The sequence below is a fragment of the Furipterus horrens genome, unplaced genomic scaffold, assembly GCF_987537825.1.
Source record: "Furipterus horrens unplaced genomic scaffold, mFurHor1.1.pri manual_scaffold_5, whole genome shotgun sequence".
Classification (NCBI taxonomy): Eukaryota; Metazoa; Chordata; class Mammalia; order Chiroptera; family Furipteridae; genus Furipterus; species Furipterus horrens.
The window spans coordinates 2,106,375-2,134,124 of NW_028327175.1; the positions used below are offsets into that span (position 1 = coordinate 2,106,375).

Sequence of the window (27,750 nt, forward strand, 5' to 3'; positions counted from 1 at the left end):
TCGTTCTACATTTTCCAGTTAATCCTCTTGGCGTCGCAGCCTTCCTCTGCAGGCAGCAGTCAGATCTCTGGTGCCGGTCACCCGCCTTCCTGTCGGAGCTGGAACCTGAAGAACAAGACTCCATAATTCCGGTGCTGGTGGGGCTACGTTAACTCTCGTACCCTCCACACCTCGTACAGTGCTTGGCTGATCAAGGTTCTCGGAGAGGGTTTGCTGGTGTGAATTTAGCCGTTCAGGAGCGCTGATTCTCGTCGGCCAGCTAACCACAGTGCGCCTGAATAACCCCAGTGCGAGACGGAAGTGACATATGACATTGAAACTACAGCGAATGAACTGCTCTGGCTCTTCAGTAGGAAAAAACGATCGGGTGCCAACGCAGGAGAGGGAGTGCTTGTCATGCAGGACTTGAGCCTCGGTTGTACTTGAAGAGGGAAAGATGGCGGAAGGAAGGGGTCCTGCAGAGGGAGGCCCCAGCCGCGGCGGAGCCCTAGGGGGTGCGGCGGGTTAGGGCGAAAGGGCAGGCTGCGCTCAGGCGGCTGCGCGGCCCTGCACGTGCTGCCGAGGCCGACGGGGCCGGGACGTCAGGAGCCGTGAGTGGCAGGCTCAGCTCCCGGGCCAGCGCTTCCCACACGTTTCCTCCTCATCAGACTCATGGAAGGGATACTATTTTAATGACATGTTGGGATCAACAGGGACTCCCTGCTGCTAGAGGTGCTGACAGGAGACGGGGGGACCGTGCCAGCCCCACCAGACGCCCTGTGGCTGCAGGGCCTCCGCATCGCTCTGGTCCTTCCGAGGCACGTTCACGCTCGTGCTCACAGAGCAGGAGGGCGAGGCTCTGGCAGGGCCTGTCTCCCTCTCGGTGTCGTGTCCACGGCAGGCCAGCGTGCTGGCTGGAGCTCTCCGCCCGGCCGATGCCTCCTGCCTCCACCCGCACAGGCGCGTCTTCGCCTGTCGTCCAGATTCCCGGTCCCAGTTCAAGCAGCGAGAGGCCCGCTCATCCCCTTTCCCTTCAGGGCCGTGGCTTCTCACTGCAGGAAGGAACGGCCGGCTACCCAGGCCTCTCTTTTTCCCCGGGCCGGGCTCACCAAAGAGGAATCCCAGATTTCACGCGTGTGTGTTACTGCGCTCGTTCCATCCGACGGGCTTTGGTTTTGTGATCCATTTCCACGATTTTTACATCTCGGTCCTAATGCAGCTGCGTTTGGACACGACATTCTCTCAAGGCCAGGTCTGGTCCCCCCAATAAACTAACACACCTTCTCTGGTCATTCTTCCGGAGAAATGGTATATATGTGGCTGTGACCATCGTTCCCCTTCCAATCTGGACGAGCGACGTGGGCTGGAAACAAAATGACCTTGATGGAGGATTTCTCTATACCAGGACTTCCCTTATTTAAGGAAACAAACAGCCACGGTACTGTCACTGGACGACGTGACACGTTCACCAGCCGCTGCATTAGTGAAGAGGGTACTTCTCAGCGCGAGGGCTCAGTCTTTGCGTTTTGCCTGTTAAGTTAATTGAGCGTATAAAAATAGGTGGTGCTGTAACATTTGACTACAATACTGGTAATGGATTACAGACCCTGCAGCGTGATTCTTCGACGCGGAAACCCGCCTGTGTTGTGTGTGTCACCGTGGCGTTTCCCTTGGACGTTTTGGAGGCAGCTGGAGCGATCCTTTTAGTCCTGAAACGTTATTTGAAGAACTGGGTATTTGATGATATTAAGGATTTGTTGTTGATTTCTTTTAGATGTCGTGATGGTATTTTGGTTCTGTTTTTTTAAAGAATTCTTGTCCTTTAGAGAGGTACACCGAAATATCTCTACGTGAAATTATACAATAGCTGAGATCAGCTTCAGAATGACATGAAGAAGAGTTAGGATGAGGCCGGATTGGCCAGAATTAGCGGTGGTCGAGGCTGAGAGACGGCGTTCGGCGCACGCTGCGTGACAATAAGTGGAGTACCAGGAACGCAGTCTTTCCTCTATTTGACGAGCGTCAGAAGCTCTACCGCGCCGTCCGAGGGCGTCAGGGGGCCCCGTGTGGCGTTAGGTCTGCCTTTTCCATTTCCGCTCCTTTCACCGTTGATGTCTGTTTTTCTCCTTCAAATTCTGAATGTCCTGATGGCGTCTTTCTTGCCGCGCTCTCTCCTTGCTCCTGCCACCTGCCTGTCTGTGGGGGACTCGCCCGCTCTCTGTCTCCCACATCTGAGTCACTACTTTTAATGTGCCCTGACCAGGGAGCCAAGAAACGGGTCACAGTTTTTTCTAGGCAAGGTTTCTGTGTGCGCCTGAGAGCCTGTGAACTTGAGGATGTTCAGCATGTGAACTAGAGGGTGTTAAGTAGGGGACATTTCTAGTAGCTGCCCCATGGCTTCTGGCTTTTGGCTGTGTTCTGGGTGGGTGGCCCCGGACGGAGCTCCTGAGTCAGGCCGGGGCACCTTAACCTGGAGTGTTACTCTATTGCTGGCACCCAGCATGTCCAGGTGCATAGAAGCCCCTCGAAGAATATTGGCTGGTTGACTGAGTGAGGGAACAATATAAATCAGATGACAGTTCTTAATTTCTGCAAACATAGACTGAGTCAAGAGGATCATCCAGTTCCTCTCTCAGCTCCCTGAAACCTTCAGAATGGGTGCCTGACGTCTGCGCAGAGCTGTGAGCCTGGGGCGGCCCCGTAGGCCGGACACGAGAAAACACACGCAGGCCTCGCGACCGTCCCGACACCGGAGCGGGAGAGGGTGCACAGCGCAGTTTTGTGAGAGTCAAATGCAGGAAGACTTCACAAGCCATGTGCTTGGATCTGGACTGGACATGCGTGTAGGGCTTTTTTAAGTGTGCCGTGAGCAGAGCAGGGAATAAGACCGCCAGAGAAGACATGCGTGGCGACTCTGTGTCCAGGAGCAGGGCAGTGACACGCTGGGAGTGACTCTGGGGGATGGACGATCAGCTGTCAGAGACAAGGGACGAGGGGCTAAGAAGTGCTTTTCAGATTCACGGTTTGGGCGGCTTCTGGTCCCCAGACAGGGAACCCGGGAGGCCGGTTTGGGAAAGGGCTCTGGCGAGGAGTGCATTTGGGGACAAGTTGGGTTTGGAGCACCTGGGGGGACATCTGGAAGGGAGCACACGGTGGAGTTTCAGAAGGAGGAGGACAGTGTCCGTGCCTGGGAGAGGCCGGTGACAGCACCTGGACGCCTGTGTCCAGGGGAACAGAGGGGCCGAAACGGGAGCCGTGACGTCCCTCCCCCGGAGCGCGGGCAGAGCGGGGAGACGGGGTTCTGGGGGGGGGGCAGCCGAGGCCGTTCTGCGCTGGAGCTCTGTGTGCTGGGACGGCAGGCACTTGTCTTTCTCATTAACGTTTTCTTAACATTTTTATTGATTGACTTGAGAGAGAGAGGGGGGAGGGGGAGAGGCAGACACTGGTCCGTTGCGCCACTCCCTTACGCACTCAGTGGTCGGTTCTCACGTGCGCCCTGGCCTGTCCGGATGGCGCTGTGAGCGACGGCGTTCCCTGGCCAGGGTGGCACCGTGGCCTTCCTGTTTCCTCGCCTCTGTCGCGCAGCCCGGCGCAGTGAGCCTCTGCGGCACAGCGGCCGTTTACTAGAGAAGCGAGGAGCTGCCGGTGGGGCTGAGGGACGGGTGAGTGTTCTCCCCTGCAGTTCATTTACCCACGTTTCGGAAGTTTCTGCCTGGCTAGAAACTCATTTTTAACTTTGCATCAGTGATCTGTCGCCGTGTGACACCTGACTACACACTGAGAGACGTAGGAGAAAAGCCGTCACATTTCGTCTCAGGAGTTCCACACGGAACGGCCGTGGGACCCACCGCCCTGCCCTCGGTGTACACGCAGACGGACGGAAAACGAGTGTTTAAACAAAAACCTGTGCCCCGATGCTTGCAGCGGCTCCATTCCCAGGAGCCAGGATACCCATGAGCAGCCGAGTGCGTGACCAGAATGTCCTGTGTCCACGCAATGGAGGATCAGCCGTAAAGGGATCCCCTTCTAAACTCCTGTTTCCCTTGGGCGGGTTTCAGCTCCTGGGGATGGTTAGCCTGCGGCCTCGCCTCGTTCTGACTGGCTCTGGCCGGAGGCTGCCCCCAGCCCCCTGACTCTGGTGCGCCCCCAGCGCAGCAGCTGGCTTCCTCAGGTGTCCACACCGAGAAGGCCGTACGCAGAGCTAACCTGCCCTGAAGACGGAAGCTGTGGCCTTTTGTAGCTCAATCGCAGAAGTGATGGCCCATGTCTGCGCCCTTCCGTTGGGGAGAAGTTCAGCCCCAGCCCAGCCCCCACTCGGGGAGGCGTCAGGACCAGGAAAGGGGGTCGTGGGGAACCACCCTGGGGCTGCTGGCCCCCAACACGGAGGGGTCACACTGGAGGTGTCTGCGAGACGTGCGTTCTTCCCGTCGGGGTACCCGTGTGCTCTTCCTGACGCCCTTCCTTGTGGATGCCCACCCGTCCCTTGCTGTGTGCCCGCGACTCCGTGGCAGGTGTGAACAAAGAGGCGTGGTGGCCCCGGCCTGACCCAGATGCAAGTGCAGCTCGTCTTGTAGTGCCTTCTACTTTTCTGCAAACACGGTCGCTGCGGCATTGCTGACGGGCCAGGGTGTATGCCCGTAGGGGGGTTCGTGAGCTCGGACTCCGTGTGTGTATGCGTGTGTGTGTGTGTGTGCGTGTGTGTGTGTGTGTGTGTGTATTGAATGGAGTTTACACCAAGACCATCACTTTTCTAACTAAGGAAGAGCTACCTCTTGAAGGATACAAACCAAAAAATGGAGGTGGGGTGGAGAGTATGTCTTTCCGCTCCAAAACAATTGTTTCTGTGTGTGGTTGACCCAAGTAGCGGGCGTGCCCGGCAAGGAGGATCTGGGGGATTTTGAGCAAAGTTGATTAGGAGAACTGGGGAGACAGCACCTGGTGAAGCAGGCGTTCTTTGTTGGAGGCCCCAAGGGTGCTGGGCAGAGGGGGTGACGAACAGTTGCAAGAACCCCAAGAAAAAGAGCCCCCTCCGCGCTTCACGGGGTTTGCTTTTCTTTGGCTCCATGGTATCCAAAAGTAGTCCCGGATGGACACGGTTACAAAGACCGCTGACCCAGAGGAGGCGGCTGCCCTGCCTTGGCCCAGACTGCTCAGCTGTGGTCGCTGCAGCCCGGGAGCCGCGGGGAAAACGCCCCAGTATTTGGCCATCCTTGTCTCCGTAATAGAGAGGAGGGACATATGAAGTGTCGCACTAGCCGTGTGTGTGTGTGTGTGTGTGTGTGTGCGTGCGTGTATGCATGTACCATATGGCACCCTTGCAGACATCATTCACACACGCACGATCAGCTTGTATTAGTGCACAATGTTTTTTTTTTATATAAAATATATGGGAGTGTCAACTTAATGTCACATCGGCTAATCACACTTTCTCTGAACATCTTGCTGAAGACATCGGCAGGGAAGGAGTGTGCGTGTTCATCTGAAGGGGGAGCCTGTTTGGGGGGTTGGGCAGGAGAAATCTGGGCAGCCATGGGGCGGAGGCAGCTGGGGCGTAGGAAGCTCCGGCGGCTGGGAGACACAGGGTGTGGCAGAAAGTGTCTGGGAAGGAAGAACGGGTCCACGCATGTGAAACCTTGGTTTACTTTCCTAACATTGGCGGCCCTGGACATGGCACAGGGACCTGTCCTCCTGGTCTGTCCCTTCCAGCGCTGGGGGGACTTTTATTTCCAGACCTCAGGACACAGGTTAGTCCCGAATTCAATGGGCTATCGGCTTCCGTGGCGGCCAAGTAGTGACAGCGACCGTGCACACTTGAGGGGCATGGAGAGTACCCCAAGTACTATGCCAGACGGGCTCTCGCTTCCATCCCTGTCAGCCTCCGGGGTACCTGCGTGCTGTTCCTCCTCCCCCTTTTGTTGAGAGGGAAACGGGCTTAGAACAGCCAAGCCGATCGCCCAGGCCAGCAGGCGGACCTGTGGCAGAAGGGGGTTTCGAACCCAGGGAGCCTGACTCCAGAGCCCGTCACTCACTCTGCCGTCTGAGCCAGCCTGCCGTCGGGACTGAACCGGCCCCAGGGTGTGGCCTGTGATCCAGGAAGACTGGGCACCGGGTTCTGAAAGGAGTCAGAACCTTCCCACAGGTTTGGGCTGTGTCTGACCCCCCAGCTGACAGCTGCCCACATTAACCTACGACGTGTACAGTACACTGACCGGTGCAACTACCGAATTACAGTTCTAACGCGCATTCGTTTAAATTAAAGAGTGGGTGTCTTTCACAATTTTATGCTTAAGCCTGAACATGGGTCCCAGATGCACTTTTGTGTTCAGTAGGGTGATACCAAGGGGCGCAAAGGGACGGTCCACGGAGAAAAACTTAAGTCTCCCTTTGGGAGCTGGGATGAGCGTTCCCACCGAGAACAACGGAAGAGGACGGGGCAGGAGGGGCGGCTGCTATGGGTGGGGAAACCCAGCGCGCCGTCGTTGGGGACCTGCGGAGTCAGTCCGTTCTGCGGGCTGTTTATTTGCTGACACGTTTTATTACAAATATCTGTGTGTTAATGTCAACACCGAGCTTATCCCCGAGAAGCTGTCAGGACCCCAGTGGTGAAAACAACTTTTCCAGAATTCTAGCTTTGGCTCGAACACAAATTTTCTCATTGACAGCAGATACTCTCCATGGTTTTCCTTGGAGTCACAGGCTTACATATTCATTTTGAGAAAAATATCTGCCAGAGATATGCAGGCCTGAATAATCCTACTTTATCAGTTGAAATTTCAAGCAGAAATGGAGTTCTTTGAAAGAAGAAGGACCAGTTCAGCGCCCAGCTCAGGGGCAGGAGTTCTGGACTCAAAGCGACCATGAGCTTGGGTCTGTGGCAGAAATGCTTTGTGCCTGCTTCCCATTTGCTCACCCAGAATGCAGCGGTTCCCCACTTAACCGCGGGTATTAAACGTTCCAGACCCCTGTGAAGTAGGAGCCTTACATTTATTCTACACTCTTAGACCTACGTAATTTTAACAACATATGTGTACAGTATCGCAAAATCCTGCGGTCAGTAATTAAATATAATATTTTAAAATCCCGCAGTACAGGGAGGCCGCGGTCAGTGAACCGCGCGACGCAGAGAGGGACGCCTGTATTTAAAAAAAGACGTGTTGAGGAGCCAAGTTAATGAGGCTCAGCCTTCCTCCTGCTTTCTTAGGCTCATCCGTAGGTGACACTGGCCTCTCGCTCCGACACGCACGAGGTAGCCTAGGGGCAGCGACCGCGCCGCCCGTGCCGGCGCCTCTGGCCGCGTAGGTTCCCCGCAGTGTGTCCGCCTCGGCTTTGACCCGTCAGCGAGAACGTCCCCACGGCGGAGGTAACAGGTCATGCCGTCGCGTACTTAGGACCGTGTCGTCGATCTCGGGCCTCCGGAAGTAAGCTGAAGCATTTCACTCTCGCACAGGAAGGACTGCGTTCTTGCTGGTCCCTGCGCCCGAGCCGGCAGCTGGCCCATGGCCTGCGTTTGACGCTGACGTGCTATTGGGGGGGTGGGGGTGCTGAGGACAGTCCTGCCCGTAGTCCGTGTTCTGGGCACCGGCCACGCCAATTGCCGACAGCGGTTCTTTGTCTGGGGCGTCCTTTGGCCGCGGCGGCCCGCGGTGCCTCTGTGCGCTGGGAGTGTTGCCGGGCCTCCCGAACCAGCGCCAGCCACCCACGGGTGGGAGGCAGGCAGTAAGGACCCCGGGCGCCAGCAGGAACAGGCGCAGGAAGCCAGGGCGGCGGCCGCGGCTGAGCTCTCCCGCTGCGCTGTCCGCGGCGCCCCGAGCCCCGCCTGCCAGCCGCCCGCACTGGTCCCTTTCACCGCTGGCTTGCACTCGGGGCCCAAAAGGAGGCCCGTCTGAGCGCCGTTGGGAGAGGGAAATTTTTCTTGTTTTCCTTCCCCACGTTTTCTCCTGGGGGTACCCGGGTAAGGGAATCTTTTCCAAGCGATGCGGTCAGCCAGACATCTAGGCGCGCGGAGGGTCCTTGCGTTTTCCCCTCAGAGGTTTGTGGGACCTTGAGGCCGGGTGGGTGGCACCGCCCTGCGGGTACAGACCGGCAGTGGGGTGGTCTACCGGGCCGTCAGCAGCGCCACGGGCTGAGCTGCTCCCCAGTGCCTGCCCCGTCCCGCCCAGATGCTGCCTGCCTGCCACGGCCACCCAGAGTCCGTCCTTGCACAAGCCACCCGCGGGTCCCCAGCTCACACGTCCCCCTTCCTGCTCACTGTCCTCACTGTGTCCCGCACCCACCTGCTCGCTTCCTGTTGGAGTTGGCCCCCAGCTGCGTCCTCCCCATCGGGAAGCCTTCTCCTCCTCCCCCCGGGACCCTCTCCAAAGCCTGCAGCCCCTCTCTGAGAGACGCCCACTGAGTCACGGAGAACGTTCTGTCCCTTCCCGTTGTGTCAGCGCTGCCTCCCCGCCCCGGGGGGCAGCCCTGGCGCGGGTGAGAGAGCACGGCCCCGGGAATCAGACTTGGACCCTGCACCTGCCGTTTCCAGCTGGCTGTGGCGCGGAGCGCGGGTCCTCACCCATCGCACGGGGACAAGCAGGTGGGGAGGGTGAAGGAGCGGAGGTGGGTTAGCACCTGGCCAGGTCGGGGCCTGGGGCGGCGGTCGGAGCGGCAGGGACCGCCGTGCGTCCGTCGCCTCATTCCCTGCGTGGCTGCTCCGGCCTCTCACCCCGAGTCCGAGGGCGCTGGGGTCCTCTGGGAACAGCTCAGGCCCTGCTCAGGTGGCTGTCCTTCCATCGTGCCTGGCCCGGTCCTGTTGTCCCTAAGGGCTCACTGGTCCCCATCTTCCCCTCCTTTTCTGATGTGTTTTCTGGCTCTTTGGAAGGCAAAGCAAGTGGATGCACTTCCCTTCAGGGACCTTGACTGGCCCCCTCTCCAGGTTTATACTTTCTGTTGGCCATTTGGGGGGCAGCTTACCCCACGGGAAGACAGTCTGCCTGCGTGTGTGTGCCTGCGTGTGTGTGCGTGTGGGTCCTATAGTAAGAGTTGGAGTGCAGGTACGTACGTGCGTCCTTCTGAACTCTTGGGGCTTCAGGCTCTAATAGCAGGTTGGGTCTGTCACACAGACGCGCGGAGAAGCAAAGGAGCCGCTGGTCAGAGAGCCTGAGAGTCCACGGAGGGAGGAGCAGGAACGGACTGGGAAGGATCGCTTTTCTCTCCCGCCTCCTTCCCTCCTCCCGCTCCTCAGACGTGCCTCCCCTGCTGGCAGCCGTTCGCTCCTCCCACAGCAAATGCCGAGCGTGTGTATTCACTCCAAGGGCGCGCCCTGCTCTGAGACTTGCGGTCCACGCGCCGTCCAGGTTTCCCACAATGGGTCCCGCGTGGGGGTCACCAGTCCCCTCAGCTTTCCAGGGGGACACTGTGCTTCCTGCCTTCCCTTTCCTCAGGACTGCGGCCGAAGGACAGAAGGAGGGAGGACTGCTCCCGCCCCCGTGCGCCCGCCCTCCCCACGGGACAGGCCGCAGCGCAGACCCTCGCCCTGGTTGGCCGCCTCTGGGCAGGGCGTCTGCAGCTGCCGCTGCACCAGCGAGGCTGAGCGCCTTTTCTTGTAGACGCAGGGTTCGCTCTCCTCCCATCCTAGCGCATCCTTGCCGTCGGTCACGGCAGCAGTAAGTCAGGGAAATGGCTACACGCCCCGTCCAATCGAGGAGCCGCGAGCCGCCTGCGGCGTTCCAACTTCATGTCCATTTCATGAAAGAAAGAAATTCTGTTCTTCTGTTGCCCTGGCCATATTCCGAGTGCCCACCAGCTGCATGTGGCCACGTGGGAACGAACAGACACAGAATTTTTACCCAGGAGGTGTACTTGGGCGTCACTGGTCCAGAGATCTGGCTTTGCACGGGAACGGCTCTGAGCACCTGTTTCTGCGCTGACTCCTGCGTGTTCCTGTTCTTCTTTAGCTCGGCGGGTCCCTCCTTCGGAGAACCTCTCCTTTAGGGAACACATCGCAGCCTTTTAATTTGGCATGAGGGAAAGAAGCATTTTGGGGGCTGCAGATAAAATAATCCTCTAAAAGTGGCCTGAATGATGGCCATTTCCTGTGTTCGCAGAACAAGGAGTCCTGACCATGTAGGGGATGCTTCTGCCACTCTGTGGTGTCCCCAGGGACCTGGGCTCTGTCTTCACCTTCTTCGGTGCTCTGCTGCATCTCTTTCAAGGTCGTCTGAGGGCTGAGACTGTCCAAAGAATCACTTTCTGCCCTCATGAAATCTAAAAGCCAGACAGACGAGGGAGGGGGCTCTCTTTGGGCATCTTTCTTCTTACTGAGGGGCACGACTTTTTCCAGAAGCCCCCAGCAGGCCTTGGGGAGACCCAGTCTGCCAGAGTGAGGACAGAGAGGCTGTGATGTTTGGCTGGCTCTGTCAGGGGGCAGCGTGAGCCCTAAGAGAGCTGGCATCGTGGTCCATTTCCTTCTGTGTCCCCAGTGCCTGGGACGGTGGCCGGTGCTCAGTGACTATCTGAGGGCTGGAGGGCTGGCTGGCTGAGAGCGTGTGGTTGACACCCGTGGGGAGCCGCAGACGTGAACCTGCATCTCGTGGGTGTGCTGGCTCCTGTCTTCTCTCTCCGCTCCACCTGGGGTTGTTGGGGCCTTGAACCAGGCCGTCGGGTTGCCTGGCTCGCAGCGTGGACTCCGGGATGCCCGGGGGCTGCTCACGCCTTCTAAAAAGCCGTGTCAGACCAGGTGTGATTAGGAGAGCTGGCAACACGGCCCACACAGTGTCCCTATGGGTAAGACTGCCCCCTTTGTTTTTAAATCTAAATGTACAAGATGGGGACCAGGTCTGAGCTGGACGGTCGGCCTCTGCCTGACCGTGGAACGGAAAGGGCGCCCCGCACGCAGCTTTCCCAGGAGAACGCGCATGGCCACCAACCGCCGTTGGCCCGGACGTCCTGTGCTTGCTTTTCCATCTGGGTTTGCGTAAGGGTGGGGACTGCTGGGATGGGGCCTCCCGCGCATGTTCCTGGTTTTCCCGGTTAGACTCACTCCTAGGAGCAACCGGCGCTGGGCTGGTGGCGCGTCATCGCGGTGCGGTGACTAAGCAAGTGCCCCCGGCTGGACTGGAGGTGGGCCACCCTTCGCCTGACCCTGGCTCCCTGGGCCTCCGTCCGGATTTAGGCAGAGCTGGAGCATGGAGTCCCACGCTCCATGTTTGTGACGGGAGTTAGAAGTGCCGAGACGGGGCACATGACTGGCTGTATAGCAGGGGATGAAAGGAATGGGTCTTTTCCCAGGAAAAAGAATGCGTTATTCCCATATTCTGTAAGGGACGGCTTAACAAGTTATGGTGTTTCCCTTTGGGTCTGTTTTATCTGTTAGCACAGTCATTGGGCTTCATTGTCATTTTGTCCACCACCTTCCGGTCCCTCGTGTGTTCCTACGTGTGGCAGATGAAAGCAGAGCTTTGTTGAAAGAGACGACCTCACAAGCTGGATTTCCAGCGGACAAGGGCCCTTAAAACACGCAGGCAGCATCTTCTCTTCCGGCCCCACTCCCTGGACACCCCCCAACGCGTGGCCTACCTGCTCCCTCTGATGGAGCCACAGGCTTCACTGTCATTAGAATTGCGTGAACTAAGAGGGACGGTGGCTTTCTCCACGTTTCATATGGGTCTTGACTCGTATATGATAGGAACTTAATGATACCATTCGCTGAGTTAATTAGTCGGGACATTTTCTTGGGTTTGTTCCCACCAAGAACATGAATATATACAGGTACTTAAACACCTTTTATTCTAGCAGGTTCCTTTTTAGTCCCCTGACAGCTTTTGTGGCCGCAGAATTTGTTGTTCAGCTTCATCACCTTTCTGCTCAAAGACTGACCCTTTGATTTCAATCCTGTGAAACCTAAATATGTTTTTAGGCGCGTGACCTTGGGCACATTATGCAATTGTTTTGTGTCCCGGTTTCCTTACCGGTGAGATGAGTGATAGCAGGGCCTCCCCGGTAAGCCTGTCCCGGACAGAGCAGTTAGTACGCGGAGAACACTGAGCACAACCAACGCTCATGTCAGAACCACGCGTGGCCAGAGGCAGCCGCTGGGCCGGAGCGGCTAGTGGGCACCCCCGAGGTAGCAGGAAGCACGCTGCCTGTACTGTTACGATGTGAACAGCCTGGGCACCCCACCCCGCGTGTTAGTGGCATTTGTAACCTTGCATGTGGGTACACACGCACACAGTGGTGCTGTGGCCGTGGGCACGTGCCGCCACGTATCCCTGTCCCGACTTTTGCTCCTCGAGCTGGAGGCTGGTTCTCGAACACGTGGATCGTGTCTGCGTGTCGCCGGAGCAGACGCCTCCGGTGCCCTGCCGGCTCCCCGGGGGCCGCTGCGTCCGTCCCCACACGGCCGAGGGCGCTGGCCGCTGATGACACGCACCAGTGCCCCGCTCCAGAGCCTGCCCTTGGCTGACAGCACCTGCCTCAACCCGGCACGGCTGGGGGATTCTGAGATCACGGCGCACCCCCTGCGGTTCCCCGGGGGCTCGTAGCCAGGGGCCGTTCGGGGGTACAACAGCCTCGCCCCCTTGCTTTGGACGGGACAACTCCAGCTCAGGCCACACTGCAGAGCCCCTCACGGGGCCCCGCTGAGGCTGGGGTTCTGACGCCTCTCTTTGCTCGGCTCCCTCCCCCATCCCAGCGGGATCCTGTCGCCCCGTCTGTCCCGACAGCACCCCGCCTGTCGTCACGTGTACAGGAAATGCTCGCTCGCCTGCCACGCGTGGGGAGCCTGGCCTGCGGTGTTGGGCCCTCAGCTTCCCTGTTCTCTCAGCGCCACCATCGCGCGCGCGGCCCCTTTGCTGGACGAGCGCGTCTCTGGCTCCCGGTTCCTCTCCTTTCTTTTCCATTTGCTTTGCCGTCATGGTCAGACCCTGCCCGCCAGGCATCAGCCCTGCGCCCGTCTCCCGTCTTCGCACGTTTAAGGCTCCTCGGCAGCAGCGCCCGCGGTCTGCCTCTGTCCCCGTCTGTCATGGACTAGCACCGTGACGAACGCCCGGGGCTCCTGGTCGGGCAGCTAGCCTCCAGCAAGTGGAGTCGGTTAGAGCCCCCCCCAGTGTGTCCCCTGGGTGTCCCAGCGGGTCATCGTGGGCCACGCGAGCTGTTCTCTTGCAGACATGCAGCCCTGCGCCTAGAATGCCGGACGTGCTCAGTCAGTGGTCGCCGCTGGTGCCAACGTTACTTCCCTAAGGGACTCGCCCGCAGTGCGGAGATGCCACCTCCTTGCTCCCAGAGCACCCGCAGGGCCGCTAGCGCGGCAGTTCTGCTCACGGGGTGGCGGTCTGCGCTTCCCCAGAAAACCAGGAGCTGCTCCGAGGCACCCAGGGGTGTTGGCTCCTCGGGGGAAGGAAAGGCCAGAACATACGTGGCCCTTGCTGGCGTCCATGGTGAAAATACCGCCACCCCGTCCAGGGCGACGCTGCCAACACGATGTCCCCGAGCTCACAGCGGGCTGTGGCCCCTTGGCCCACCCCACCCCGTTGCCACTCTTTGTATCTGTGGGATTGGGGGGCCAGATAGTCCGCGTGGGTTTTTCCATCAAATAAAAGAGACAGTTTTCATTTTCGCCAATGCCTTTGCTGACGGGGACCTGCCGGCTGTGTCGCCTGTCTCCCGCGTGGTAGGACGTTGGCTGTTCTCAGTTAATGTCTCGGTTTGATCGCCGTCAACTCCAGCTGGTCCACCGGCCGTGGCGCACCGTCCAGCGAGACTCTCTGGCGCGAAACTCCGCAGACCCCTCCTGACAGGTTGGATCCGTCGCAGCGCCTTCTCCACACACGGCACACGTCTTTTTTTTCTTCTGCGTTGCAGTGCGTTTTTACCTTTCTTGAAATAAGAAAACATCATATGCCCAAAATGTTGCATATTTTATCCATTTTCAATATTAAAATGCCTACACAATAATTCACCAGTTTTGATTTTTTTAAATGCACGCTGATAGGACAGCCGTCCCCAGACAGTCTAACGTAATTGTTCTGAATGAAGTTAAAGACAACTAAGCGCTACCAGAGTCGCTGTACAGAAACACCAAGCTTCTCGGCCACCGGTGGTCAGCACAGTGCCTCCGGCCAGGGCCGGGCTGTTCTGTGGCCATGCAGGTGTGGGCACTGTGGTGACGATGGGACAGTGGGCGTCCGCTTGGGGGAATGCCCTGATACCTACTTTTTGTTCCACAAGCAGTAAAGGCCGCACCCCACTCCCAAACCCACGCAGTCTGTGATTGACGAGATGCGCGGATGCCGTTAGCTGGCTCTCCTCTCCTGGCCCCCGTTCCCCGGGAGAGCTGGACGGGATGGGTGGTCTCTGAAATCCCTTCTGGTCTCAGACCCTGTGAAGCCCAATTCGTGTGTAATTTCATTTCTCACTCCTCTTCCTCATTCCTGCGTGGCTGCCTGAGTCGGGCATGGTGCTGGCTATTGGAAAGGCAAAGGGGGGAAAGACGTGGCCCTGAGACGCGGCCCTGGCCGATGCGCCTCTCAGTGTCGTTCTCCTCAACGCCCGGTCACCCCGAGACCGCGAGTGAACTCCTTGCCCAGCGGGGTCTGCGGACGTGCCAGGGGCCGAGACTTGAGCCCGTGTCGCTTCCTGGAGGGAGTCACACGAGGCTGTCCGGCCCCAGGCCGCTCTCTGAGAACATGTCACCAGGCTGAGGTCGACGGCGGGGACGGAGGCCCAGGGAACGGCGGGGCTGCGCTGTTCCCTGAGGTCGCTTTAAACTGAATGTGTGAGGCGCGGCGTTTGTGTCGGGCTTCGGTGCAGACTCTGGAGGCCGCCTCTGAGGGTGAGCCTGGGAGCGCCCTGGCTTTCCTCGCCCGCAGGGCAAGCACCGCGTGGAGAGGGACCCGGATTGAACGCCTGCGTCTCCTTCAAGTTCACGTCCACCTATTGGCCCGGACGCCTTCGCTGCCGTCCGCAGCCGGGATCTCTGCAGTCAGTTTTCAAGCGCTAGGCTGGTGTCCACCAGGAATTGCTGCCGGGAGCGGTTTCCAGTTGCTGAGAGCTGTTTTTAAAAAGAGAATCCGTTCTGTTTTGACAGGGGCCGATCACATCCGGAAATACTGGAGTCGCTACTACCAGGGCTCTCAGGGGGTGATATTCGTGCTGGACAGCGCGTCCTCGGAAGGCGACCTGGAGACGGCCCGGAGCGAGCTGCACTCGGCGCTGCAGCACCCGCAGCTGTGCACCCTGCCCTTCCTGATCCTGGCCAGCCACCAGGACAAGCCGGCCGCGCGCTCGGCGCAGGAGGTACGTCTCGCGGGCGGGCCGCGCGCTGCCCGGCTCCTGCGGCGTCTGCGTGGGCAGCGTGGGCTTTCTCGGGAAGCCTGTGTCGATCCGATCCGACAGGAGTGACCGTTTGCCTGCCTGGCTCCCTTGCGGAGCAGGAACTTGACTTTTTAACTGTGCAGCAGAGTGAGGCCCTCTGTGCGGATTTGTCTCATCTATTTTATTTTGTTTATTTATTTATTTTTCTATTTTATTTCTTGGTTTTTCCATTACCATTGTCCCATTTTTTCCCCCATTTTCTCTCTTACCCAGCCCGCCCCTTGTCTCATCTACTTTGAAGGGCTGATGGCCGGGCTCGCTCACATTTTTCCAGCCTGCCACTTGCCCGGCCCCTCCTCCTGGTCTCCGGCCTCGCCAGGGATACGTTGGCCCGTCACTGCGGGCCACTTGCCCTCTCCCGTGCCAGCGGGCGCGTCTCCCTTCCTTTCCTAGCTCACGTCTCTCCCCCAAGAGCATGAGACTAATTCTGGGCAAATAATCCATGTCTTGCTCAGTGGAACTTCTCACTGGTGGCACCCAGCTGATCAGATGTGTTCACAGTTTCCGAGACTCAGCCAGCAGTGAATTTTAATCTAAGTGCAGGGAAGCGAGACGGTGGGTGTGTTGCCTTAGAGACCTAATGTTCAGGATCGGTCCCGCCTCCTTCAGAAACCCGTGGGCTTCCTTTCATGACTTTGGAGTCACAGGGTTAACGGGATGGACGCTGCTCTCTAGTTTGGAGAATGAGTGAGAAGCCGGGGCGGCCGTGTTCTGTCTCTCGCCCTCCCTCACCCTGCGTGGGACCCCTGGGCAAAGAGCTGTGTTCCCCACCGACTTCTCACCTACAGCCCGGGGACAGCAGTGCACTGTCGTCATGCTGAGTGAGTGGCATTAACACATCGTCCACCGGTCATGAAACAACTCGTGTGTTCAAGCTGAAATGTTGCTGACCAGTACCGAGTTAGCTCCCGCCTGCACTCGCCTTAGCTTTTACAGCTCTTAAAACTGAGCGCAGGCTAGGGTTTTGTAAAAAATGTTTGTAAGTGGTTTCATTTTCATATTCAGTTATGGAAAAATAGCTGGTGATATGGGCTAGCTTTTGTATAAAATTGCTGAATTGTTTACCTTGAAGTTTAAAGTACCAAGACTAAGGGGTCCCTACCAGATGCAGAAAAATTTCACTCACGTTGCCAACAAATGGTTAAGAAGACAAGGATTTCTTATTAAATAGACGCACAATGCAGTGCTAGGTAGTTAGCACCTTTACCTTTTAGATTTCGTGAACTACCTTATGGGAACTCTGACCTCGGGTAAATCCTAACTTCTCGGCCCCAGTTTTTGTCCCTAGAGTGGGTATAGTAGTACATGAGGATGGTGGTTACAAGTGTTAATCGTTAGTCTGTGACTAGAAAGTGCTTTGCTGAACATGTTGTGATGAGCTCGTTACGGGAAACGCAGTAGGTGTGCATTTCAGACTTCGCGAGCAGTCTGACACTCTGTACAGAGATCGTATGTCACACATAGATGGTGAAACACTTGGTGTGAACTAGATTTAATTAATACAGGTGGCCTTATACCTTCACATCCCTTTATTCAGATGATGAGCAATAGCGGCAATTTCTCTTTTCTTTTTGCTTTTAAGTTTAAGGCACTGAGTGTCTGTTTTCCTTGGACACCGCAGAGGCGAAGCCAGCGTGTTCTCTGCAGCTGATGGGTGGCTCCTGGTGACCCCCAGAGGACCCCACGCTGGGGCGCTGAGCGAGAGGGCCTTCCAGCAGTGAGGCGCTTCAGAGGGTGTCCGGCGTGTGTGGCCGGCGGGTCTGCTAGGACAAGGGCAGATGGCTCTTTGTGACCCATCTTTCCATGCGGCAGAGACCGTCAGTGCAGACAAACTATAGAGTGGATTTGAAAATATAGATTCTAAACTTGTATAGAGTGGAGCAAGCGTGACTTTGACTTTCCTTTTTCTGTCAAGCAGAAATGAGTTTTCCTCACAGTTTTTTCTTGCTCTGGCATTTGCGAGCACCGTGGGAGGGCTGCTTTACATAAGCGTTTTCCCTCTGAGCCTGCGAGCACACGCCCTACCAAGTCCGTGTTGGCGCTGCCGTCCAGTCGGGGCACAAGCCCCGTGATGGGCGTGAGCGGCGTCAGAACCTAAGGCCGGGCTCGGACCTTGCGTGCGGGAGAAAGGGAAGGGGCGGCTTCCTGCTTTGCCTGGTGCCCGAACGAGAGTGGTTTCCCGCTATAATCTGAGTTCGTTGGTGCAATAGTCCCAGCGGTGTTTAAGGAGTTAGGTCGACCCCTTACTGTGAGCAGGGAAGTGGAACTGCGGGACCAAGTCGTGACTTTTTACCCACAGTAACCTTGGCGTGGTTGGGAAAAGGCTGGGGGAAGAGGTGCATGGTAAACAGTGAGCCGAGGGACATGTGACGGGAAATGTGCTCCGACGCGGGCCCAGGTTTATTTCCCCCTCTTCCCTGGTCACGAAGGCGCCCCTCGCCCCGGACTCTGTTGCTTAGAAACACTTCCATTTGTCTGCGCCCGCCTCTGTGTGCGCACGTCGTAGAATTTCCAGGTGCTAAAATGTTGGTGTTCTACCTGTGGATTTTAGGCAAAATCCTGTTCTTTCCGAATCAAGGAAAATGCCTTCCGTTTCCCGGGAAGCGCTGAGCGGTGCTCGGATGCAGTTAAGAAACCCAGGGGCCTAGGGGCTCAAAGACACGTCCCCTCCTCCCGTTGCCAGCGATACATTCTGCGGTTCACGCAGGAGGCAAACATTTGCAATTCCTTGTGCCGACCCGGGAGTAAAACTTGGAGAGTCCCTTGGCCGTTCAGGGAGGCCACCGCGAGGCTGGGTTGAGAAGCCCGGAGCAGCCAGCGAGACCCAAGGAGGGACGCTGAGGTGTCCCTCGGATCCCAGCGGAGGGTGAACGTCTCAGGACGTTCGTTGCACGCGTTCAGGGCCGGGCCCCGTGCTGTGAGCCGGCGCTGCCGTGCGTGGGCAGAGAACGGAGCTTCCACAGAGAGACAACGGTTAAAAGGCCCGTGCGAGCCGCCGACAGCGGGCAGCTTGCCCGGTGACTTCCCTGCCCTTTTATACCGCGAGCGGGGTCGTGTGCTGCGCGCTTTCTCGGCCGTAACAGCCCCGGTAGGGACCGCGTGAACCTCGGCAGAATGGGAAGATTTTAACATCTTGCGAACTGATAGTAGAGACTTAATTTTTTCACAAGTCAGTTTTGTTTAAAAAAAAAGAAAATAGCAAAACGCTGGGAAAAGCACGCCTTACATGCTGTCGGAAGGCCAAGCAGTTCTTACAGCAGATGTTTGCTCTGTCCGCTGTGGGGAGGGGCAGTGAGCACAGTTTTCCAGAATTTGCTCGTAACTATTTTCCTCTATAGAAAACATAACATAAAAATCTTATACTTAAGTCATGGGGCCCACTTGACTCATTGGGGAAAATTCTGGTCTCACTTAAATGGTAAAGCTTCTAAAATGAAAATTGTCTTCAGGGTCTTGCGTTGGTTTTTCTGTTTGTACTGCATCGTAATTGTATCTAATTTGTCTTACGACCCCCAGAGGAGAGCAGCTTCAGGTCTGAAGCTGGAGAACAGGGCAGGAGGGTTGCAGCAGAGGTTCCGTCCGTAGCGGGGCCAATAAATGTTGTCGCTTGCCCGGTGGTCTTGTTGCCTGAGTTTTCAGAATCCGATGTTCGTTTCCTGGGCCATGACCGAGTCTTATAAAATGACACGTTTGGTCGCCACGAAGAACTCGTTCGTCCTGTCGGCAATGTCGTTGGATTTGACCCCTAAGTATTTAACGTTTCAGGAGTACTGTGCTCTTTGTCCAGTTTTTTAAATTAAAGCAGATATTAGGAAACAGGAACACTGTGCAGCATAGAACCTCTAAAGTGGACTTAGAAGGTCAAGTCCCTCGATGGGTCACGTGGCTCGTGAATTGCAGCACGAGAAAACCTGGCCTTCTCACGTAGGGTGCCGACACCCCAGTTAAAACTTGTGACCCAGCATCTCTCCATTTTCGTGCCACTGTAGTTCAGTTTGCTGTGTGGTGTGCGTAGGCTGTAGTGTTCTGTTACAAGAAGAATGGAAGAGAAATGTCAGAACAGTATTTGCAAGTATTTCTGTCACAATGTAGAGATGACATGTTTAGAGCATGTTTTGTGTGGGTCGTAAATATTCCTGACGTGAACAATGCTTTCACTGCTGAGTGTACCACGAATGGCCATCGGTTCTCACTTTGGAGTGTGTAGATGTCTTTAGGAAGAGAGTGCTCCTGTTTGTTTTAGGTTATTTAACTATTACACTTAATTATAATTACTTGTTTATCGAGAAGTAGTTCTGCATTGTGTGCTTTTTCTCCTTCCTACAGAGGGTCAGGGAGAGTTTTAAAGGATCAGAAGTTTTGGATGATGTCGGTCTGTAGATAGTAAGCCTCTCGTTTAAACTTTTTGTTTTATGTTCTGCTTAGCACTGAGCGGTTCTCTTTTGGTAGCTCTACGAAGTAGCAAATATCATCTGATTTTACATACGTTTTTTATTAGAAAATGAGAGCCGCGCTTAAGGCACATATAATGCTTAGCTTAACTTGATACGACTCTGTACATGCAGAGAAATGTGTGCGTGTGTATAAAATGACCCTCGTAAAGGATTCTGTACTTACATCTTCAGAGTCTTCCAAGGATCATGACCTGCCTCTTGGCCGCGATTCAGGATGCTGATTAGATTTCGCACAGAGCAGCGCGCATACCTATTGTGTGAGCAGTTGGAAAACTCCCTGATGGGACGGATACTTACCCTGAAACGATAGGAGAGACAAATTATTTTTGTCCGTTCCTTACAGATGTACTTCACTCCGTTGCAGTTTCATCCTGGGGAACCGATGAGGGGTTTGGAAGTCAGTTTTCCACCCGACTCGGGGCCTCCTGAAAATGTTTCCTGACTTGGGAGAGAAGCCGAGGGAGCGGTAGTTCGTCACAAAGTGTCGTTACTATTAACACGTCCCCAAGAGCGGCTTTTAGCGGGGAGTGCTCCAACAGCCAGAGTATTTTATTTGTTGTGCATGCAGGGAATTTTTTATATGCATTCCTTGAAAAAGTTAATTTGTCTTTTTGGTCATTGATTCTCAATCTAGCGCCTTTGATTCCCACCAGGGAGGGAACCTCTGTGCGCCTGGGCTTGGGCCTGGCAGCCCGTGTTACAGAACACGCCTGCCCGCTGAAAACAAGCACAGTTCCCATGAACACATGTGTTCCATGAGCAAGGGCCGTTCTCTCAAGAACATTCTTTAGGTGGGATAACAGTGTAACGCGCCTGAAAATATAACATCGTGTGCCCCCAAGAATTCATTATGTTCCCTTAGAAGACCCCCGTCTCTTTCCACTTTCTTTATGCAGGCCCATGCACATCTTCATTTTATGGAAAGCTGGCAGATTTTGGGATCCCTCCCGATTCTTACTCTTGCCTGCTTCCCCAGGCAAGCGCTCCAGCGCCCAGCGCCCCCAGCTGTGCCCGCGGGGCCTCTCGGGGTCCCCAGTTGGTTGGCGCCCCCGGCCTCCCCCTCCCTGTCACTGTGCATAGGCCGGGAGGCCCAGACTTCCCATCTTCTCGTTTCTCGAGGGCCAGATGAAGTGCTTGGCAGACCTTACGTGTTCATGTGCTTGGTCCCCGAATCCCTGTTCTCACGCATGTTCACCCACTGCTCACTCTGCGTCTGGCCCTGGGAGAAGCCCCCCGAGGTCGTGCGGCCCTCCGAGGCAGCCCGGCCTCGTCCCAGTCGCGCTGTCAGGCTTCGTTGCCCGGAAGCGTCTCCGGCGGCCCCCAGGCCTGCACGCTGCTGGCAGGGCAGGGATTCGGGCTTGCTGCTGTCCCTGTGCTCAGTGGAGGTGCCCGGCGTGGGTCACTGCCTCTGAGTCTGACCGCACACGCGTCCCTCCCGCGTCCCACAGCGCCTGTCCTCCGAGCTCCTGACTCCTCTGCTTCCACCCCTGCTGTAGATACTTCCCTCTTCTTCTCCATCGAACCTGAGCTCAGTGTCGCCCCAGAACATCTCGCATGAAACCTCCCCACTCTAAATGTGCTCCTAGTTGTTGTTTTTTGCTTTAAAAAAACGTTAATCTGTTAATCACCGTAGTTACAAATGTTTGTTTTCATGTATTTTTAGGTCCTTACAGAGTGAGTTCCCCACTTGAGGACCTTGCTCATGGCAAGGCCATTTTCTTCCCAAAATCCCTCATAGAAAGTGGCAGATCACCTTTCAATACGTTTTTGTCAACTGCTTCTGTTTTAACTGTAGAGAGAGCTCGCGCCCGTGGCCGGCAGCCCAAACTGCCTGTCACCGGTTCCGTCTCCCACGCGGAGGGGACCGTGCAGGGACGGGGCGCTCAGGAGGTGCTTTCAAAGGAATGGATTCGCTTTAATAAAAGCAAGGGGTGCCTTGTCGTGAACAAAAGTGGTTATGACGCTGGTGGGACTGCGGGGGATTTTTAAATTCTTACATTTCACTCCCCCCCACTCCCCCATACCTCTTTAAATAAAACAACATTATTTGGCATCTTTCTGGGTCTTTTGGAAGCAAATGGATTCGAGTGGTTGTTCTGGTGAACTTCACCCTCTCTTTCAACTTTGTCTTTCCTAAAAATTAGTATTTCATTAACCCTCCTGCCACCAAGGCGGCACGGAGGCCGCGGGAGTTCACGGAACCATTTTCTTGGCCCCGAGGTTTATTTGTGTGTCCAGTTAGTTAGCAAAAGAAAACCCAGTTAAACGGCACGTCCCGTAGCTCCCGAAGTTGATAAAACATTTGTTGAGTTAAATTAATTTGAGTATTAGACACATAGTTAACGTAAGTAAAGTGCTTTGAAGATAAAAAGCACAATAAGCGTTAGTTATTATCATTATGATAATTATTATCATTATTATTATTACATAGTGTCTGCTTAAAAAATACCTTCGGTTGCTCTGGGACGGCCGAGACTAATGAGGGGGCCCTGCTGCTGGACTTGGTCCAGAACCAGGGATTTCAGACATCATACGCTGAGGGATTTTTTTTTCCCTTAACAGATCAGGGGATATGTTTGTTGATTCTCTTCCCTAAAGAAAGATAAACTTCCTATAACGCAGAAGCATCAGAACTCATTTGTAGTAGTTTGAATGTGTTCTTACCTTATTTCTTAAAAGATGTCTGAGGAATAAATATAGGTCTTCTGAAAAGGTTCTAGAAACAAATGTTTTGCTTTCTAAATAGTCAAAACCCTGTATCAGGTCATTATTTCGGATTTGTATAGAGCTCAGATTTATAATTTTTATAGAGTAAAAACAATGGAGCATAATTATGGGAAGAAAATACAAAAACTTAATTTTTATGACAAAAAGGAAAACTGGAGAGTTATAAAAATGAATATTAAGCGCACAAATCACCTCCTATGAGGACATCTTAACAAGGATTCTTTTGATTATTCTTTGGAGAGGAGACTTCGAGGTGAAGGCAGACTCCTTCCGAGACGCTGCAAAGACTGTCATCACAAGTCAGAATGGAACACCGGTACATGCTAACAGGCACACGGGGCGGAGTCGCGGGCACCCCGGGCCTCGGCTGCGGGAGGATGTTAGTGACAGGGCTGAGAGGACGTTCCTGTCACAGCACATCAGACGGAAGGGTGTGGGGAGGGGGGGGAGAGCGGAGGTGCCTGGAGCCAGCGAATCCCGGCGGACGGCCGGAGGCGGTGACACGGGCAGACTAGCCACCGTGTGCAGCGGGCCGCCCGCCGGCAAGCAGGGAGCGGGGGCGTGCCTTCCCGTCAGCAGTGCCGCTTCAGAAGGTGGCAGGAGGGGACCGGCGGGGCCAGCGGCCCTGAGACCAGTGGGCAGGCGGCCGCACACACTGCTCGCTGTCCTTCAGGTTCGACCAGGGGTCAGAGCAGAGCCGGGCACCGCCAGGCCGCGGCCTCCCCTTGAGCAGGTTGGGGGCCTTGGGACGTTCTGCGGTGGCAGCCCCGACGTGACACCCGCGTAGTCTGGCACGTCTTCCTTTCAGTGTGAAACCCTGGAACGGAAGACCCCAGCTTTCCTCTCTTGAGACGAAGAGGGCATGTGCCCTGCTACGCAGACGGGCACTGTCTCGTGCCCGCGTTCTGTTCTCCTTTCCTGGCCCTGCAGGTGCCCGGGTGGCAGCCGTGCGCCAGGCCCTAGCGGCGGTGCAGACGGCGGGCTGATGGCGCTGAGCATGGCCGCCCTGCCCAGGTCCGTGGGCTCCGGCCAGGCGCCTCGTCTGGGGGCGCTCCTCCCTGCATTGGCTGCGATGCGGACTCTCATTCTGGCACTTTCTCCGGCGATATCTGTTTATGGAGCATTCCACGTCCAACCAGAACTGACCCTGTCATTTAAGTCTCCGTGTCACTTGGCGGTGGGGGTGCCTGGCGGTTTGGGTGGCGCTCTGGCAGTTGTGCAGGACAAGCGGGCGGCCGTCGTGGGCCCCCTGCGGGGCGGTGGAGGTCTTGGCCCCGGCGCTGGCTTTCACAGTATCCAGCAGTGACGGGCGACCGCCTTCTTTATGGGAAATCCGAAATCTGAGCTTGGGAACCTGTGAATCTGTGATCAAAAGAAGCTTTCTGCCGCCTGGCTGTAAAGGAAGAGAGTTAAGTACGGTTTCACTTATTCTGAAGGCTTGCGTGCAGGTGTTTAACAGACTTAAATACACGAATTCAGTCGTGTGAAACACGGGGTGTATACAGAGAGTGTAGCTCATGTCACACCTGAAATAAGATCAGAGTCTTCTAAAGAGGCTCCGTTAGGCAGAGCTCTGCGACCGCAGCCCTCCGTCTCCCACGCACCGGGCGGTACCGGCGTTGCTGCGGCTGATACTCGCGTTGCAGACAGCAAGTCTCGGCGCCCCGACGGATGCCCGGATTTTCAATCCATGAAGACATTGTTAAGAATATCTTTTCTTATTACATAAAAAGATTTACACTTTACTCTGTTCTAGAATAGTTTTATTTGAGATGGTACTTGTCAGACTTATTGGAAAATTAAGTCTAAATGTGTGAATTATTTAAATATGTGGGTAGAGATTCGTAAGTATAAAAAATGCCTGTTTCCCCACGTCTTGGGCAATAAAAACTACCAGTTTCCCACATTTTTATATTAACTTTCATGTTCTTTCATTATGGCTCCAGTTTAGACATCGTTCTGTTTTTCTGTAATTAATAATGGCTTTGTAATGCCTTTTATATTAATAAGCAAATTAAGTTCTTTTTTCGGTTAACCAGGGAAAATAGACTTTGAGGTAAAACATGAAATCACGAGATTGCTTAAGCCTGTTAGGGGTGACAGAATATTTTTATTAATATAGCTGTCTCTGCGACACCTTACCAGAAGCTCTGTGTTTTTTTCTTATTAAATCGAACTATATCAGCAGAGCTTCTTGCTCCAAGGAAATGCAGTCTGCTGTTAATGACTCTGAGTGTGTGGTGCCCTTTCTTTAATTATTTAGTTCATCAGTTCCAGCAGCGTAGATGCAGAAAGTATAGAATATTTTGTTTACTCTGTGCTCCCTCCATATGAGCCGCTAGACATTGCTTTTTTGGTAATAAACTAGATACGAATCTGTGTTGTTATCGTTTCATCTGTTAAAAATGGAATACAGAAATTGTCGTTCCTTTATACTTGTTCTTATCGGGATTCTAGCTAGTCAACATTTTGCCATATGGTTCTTTAGCCATAATAAAGCTGAACTAAAAAATGTATGCTATTAAAAATGTCCTCTCTCGAAGCTGTTAAAGCAAGAGAGACGGCGGAGACTGCTGGGTTTGCTTTCGCTGAAATTGTTTTCAGAATAACAGGTCTTCTCCCGTGCAGGGTGTTCACAAATACGTGCACGTGTGTTTGAAACCGGAGGTGAGAGGCTTGGTCCCCATGCACGAAGATGACCCGGCGGACTTCCTGCGGAGGCCGGTGTCCGAGGTTCGTTTGCATCCACGCAAATGACGCCGCCTTCAGCAGTCTGTCCCGCCGCGTTCTCAGTCGTCGCCCAGATGATTAATCACGTCCCTGGCGCGTGTTCAGGAAGGTACAAAAGGCACCCGGTCCCCTGTGGTTCCCGGCTGCAGCCTCACCAGCCTCCGTCAGAGCAGAGCCGGGAAAGCTGGAAGGAGAGAAGCGCCAATTTCCTGACCTTTCCTTCGCAACAGAAGGAGATACGGACGATATGTTAATGCATGTAATTATCTTAAAGATGGTTCTTCTAAGAGACTTGCAGCGAGAGACTATAATCGCTTCAAGAAAACTGAGTTTAAAAGTCATTTAGTCTCTAGGTTGTTACCATGAGTTTTAAGCAGTTTATTGAACCAAAGGAAGGGAGGGGACATACGGGAACTCCAATCCTGCTTTCACCAGGGTTTAGTTAATTGTATGTGGACATGCATTTAAGGAGTCATACTTTAATTATAAAAATTTCAAACATACAGATAAATAAAAGTGAAGAAAATAGTACAACAGAAAAACTCCTCTAGCCATGACCAAGGCTCAGCAAATGTTAACATTTTCACCATATTTGTTTCAGGTATTTTTTTTTTTTTTTGTTAAGAAAGAAATTACTAGAGGTGCATTTAGAGCCCCTTTTCCTTCTTCGGAATTGGGTACGTTTTGAGGTTGGTGTGTGACTTTCCCAACGTACATTTTAATACTTCTAATACATACGCCTATATCTTATAAATAAAGTTCACATAAGTGGTGTCTTATGGCCAACACTCGGTCGTGCGTTGACCATTGCATTTTGAGCGTTATCTGTTTTCCGTGGCAGTCTAGCTCCTGCGTGTGTGCTGACTTACTGCGCGCCGAGACATGACCGCGTCGCAACTTTATGTATCCATTCTCTCACCGACTAAGTTTTAGGTTGTTTCTAGACTGTTTGAGATTATAAACAGAGTTGATGCATATGTTTGTACATGTTTCCTTGTATATATATGCAAGCATTTCTCAAGTATGTCCATGTAACGTTGGAATTATTGGGCCACGGGGTACACACACGCTTAACTTGAGGGAATGTAGTAGGCCCTTCGGGGCGGGAAATGACCGGTAAGACCCCGGGGTGGGAATGTAGATTTGGGCCCTTCTTGCTGTTGACCGGCTGAATAATACTGGGCAGAACTTAAATCTGTTTCCTCGACTGTAAAACGGGGGGACGGGGGTAGCCCGAGAACCCACCCCAACGCTAACGGGGCTGAGTGAGGATTCCGTGCGGATGGAGCGCCGAGGGGGCTCCGTCCTGCGCCCCCCGCCCCCGACAGGGGCGTCGTGAGCGTTACGTGGCCCTTACAGCCGTGTCTGGCGTGGCGTCACGTCCATGCTTGTGAAACGCACAGAAACAGAGCAGAACCCAGGCGGGCACACGATGCCTCTGTTCCTCCGAGGCGCTTAAAGGAGAAACCATAGGTCCGAGGGAGGGAGCAAAGCGGGAGGCCAGGGAGCCCACAGCGGCCCGCCCCCGGGTGTGACGCTGCACCAGACGACTCGTTTACTTCCACTCCGGTGTCCTGTGCTCTCACCAGACGCTGTTTTTCCGTCGTTCACCCATAAAATGTGCTTTCCTCTTGCATTGCGAGGAAACCAGGAAAATCAGACCTTTGGGTGCGCCTCACGCGTGAAATCCGACCCTACGGCTTGTTCCTCACAATGTCCCAGATAGGTCCTTCCGCCTTGACGTTTTTAAATGTCGGTTTGGCAGTACTGTTAAGTGAGTAGCTTTATGTTTTTGAAAAACGTAGAAAAGCAAGTGCCCAATCTTATGCTTTTGCCACATAAACGGGGGGCGGTGCGTGGACTGCCCGTGGGCCCTCCTGCAGGTCTCGGGTTCCTGGGAGCCCCGCAGAAGCCCGGGGTCCTGCTTCTGTAGCCTGTCACGCGTGTGCGCTCGTGACGTGATGGACAGGCCTTTGTCTCCTCGCTTGGAGGGCCCAGGAGGTCCTCGGATTCTTTCAGGGTGTCCGCCGCGCCGGTTCTGGCTTTCGGATTGCGATAGGGTCTCCTCAGGCCTTCAAAGTGGAATACTTCGCATTACTTTTATGGCTTTTCAAGTGTTTTTGGAAATATTTTAGAGTCCTCCTAAAAGCTGGATTTCCTGGCGTGTGTTTTCTTTGGGGGGACATGTTAAGGCTTAGTTGTAGATTTTCCAAGAGCCCCACATGTAACAGCCCAAAGGACCCTTCCTGAAACAAATGCTTAATGAAAAATGAGCACAGGGGGGAGAGGGGAAGCCCCGCCGTGTCTCTGTCTTCCTGACCATGAATCAGACCTGCGGGTGCTCCTGACGCCCGGCGGGGCCGTGCTCCTCCCCCTTCGTCCCCAGTCCCTTTTGATCGTTGGGCTGGGTGGTGACCACACGCCCAGGGTGTTTCTCCTTCCGTTGACAAGGACGGAGTTTTGAAGCAGAGCTGTCCTTTGGGGACCCGGGCGGTTCCGCTTGACCATCCCG

The 27,750-nt window shown here is 54.9% G+C and overlaps 1 protein-coding gene across 2 annotated transcripts in view; it reads left to right on the top strand.

Moving 5' to 3' along the window:
* Positions 1 to 27,750, top strand: part of ARL15 (ARF like GTPase 15) — a 287,179-nt gene that overhangs the window by 133,239 nt on the left and 126,190 nt on the right. For both annotated transcript variants that reach the window (XM_090278859.1, XM_090278858.1), the window contains exon 4: positions 15,041 to 15,249. In XM_090278859.1, the coding sequence (XP_090134985.1) occupies positions 15,041 to 15,249 (209 nt within the window). The remainder of the gene's footprint in view (positions 1 to 15,040; positions 15,250 to 27,750) is intronic.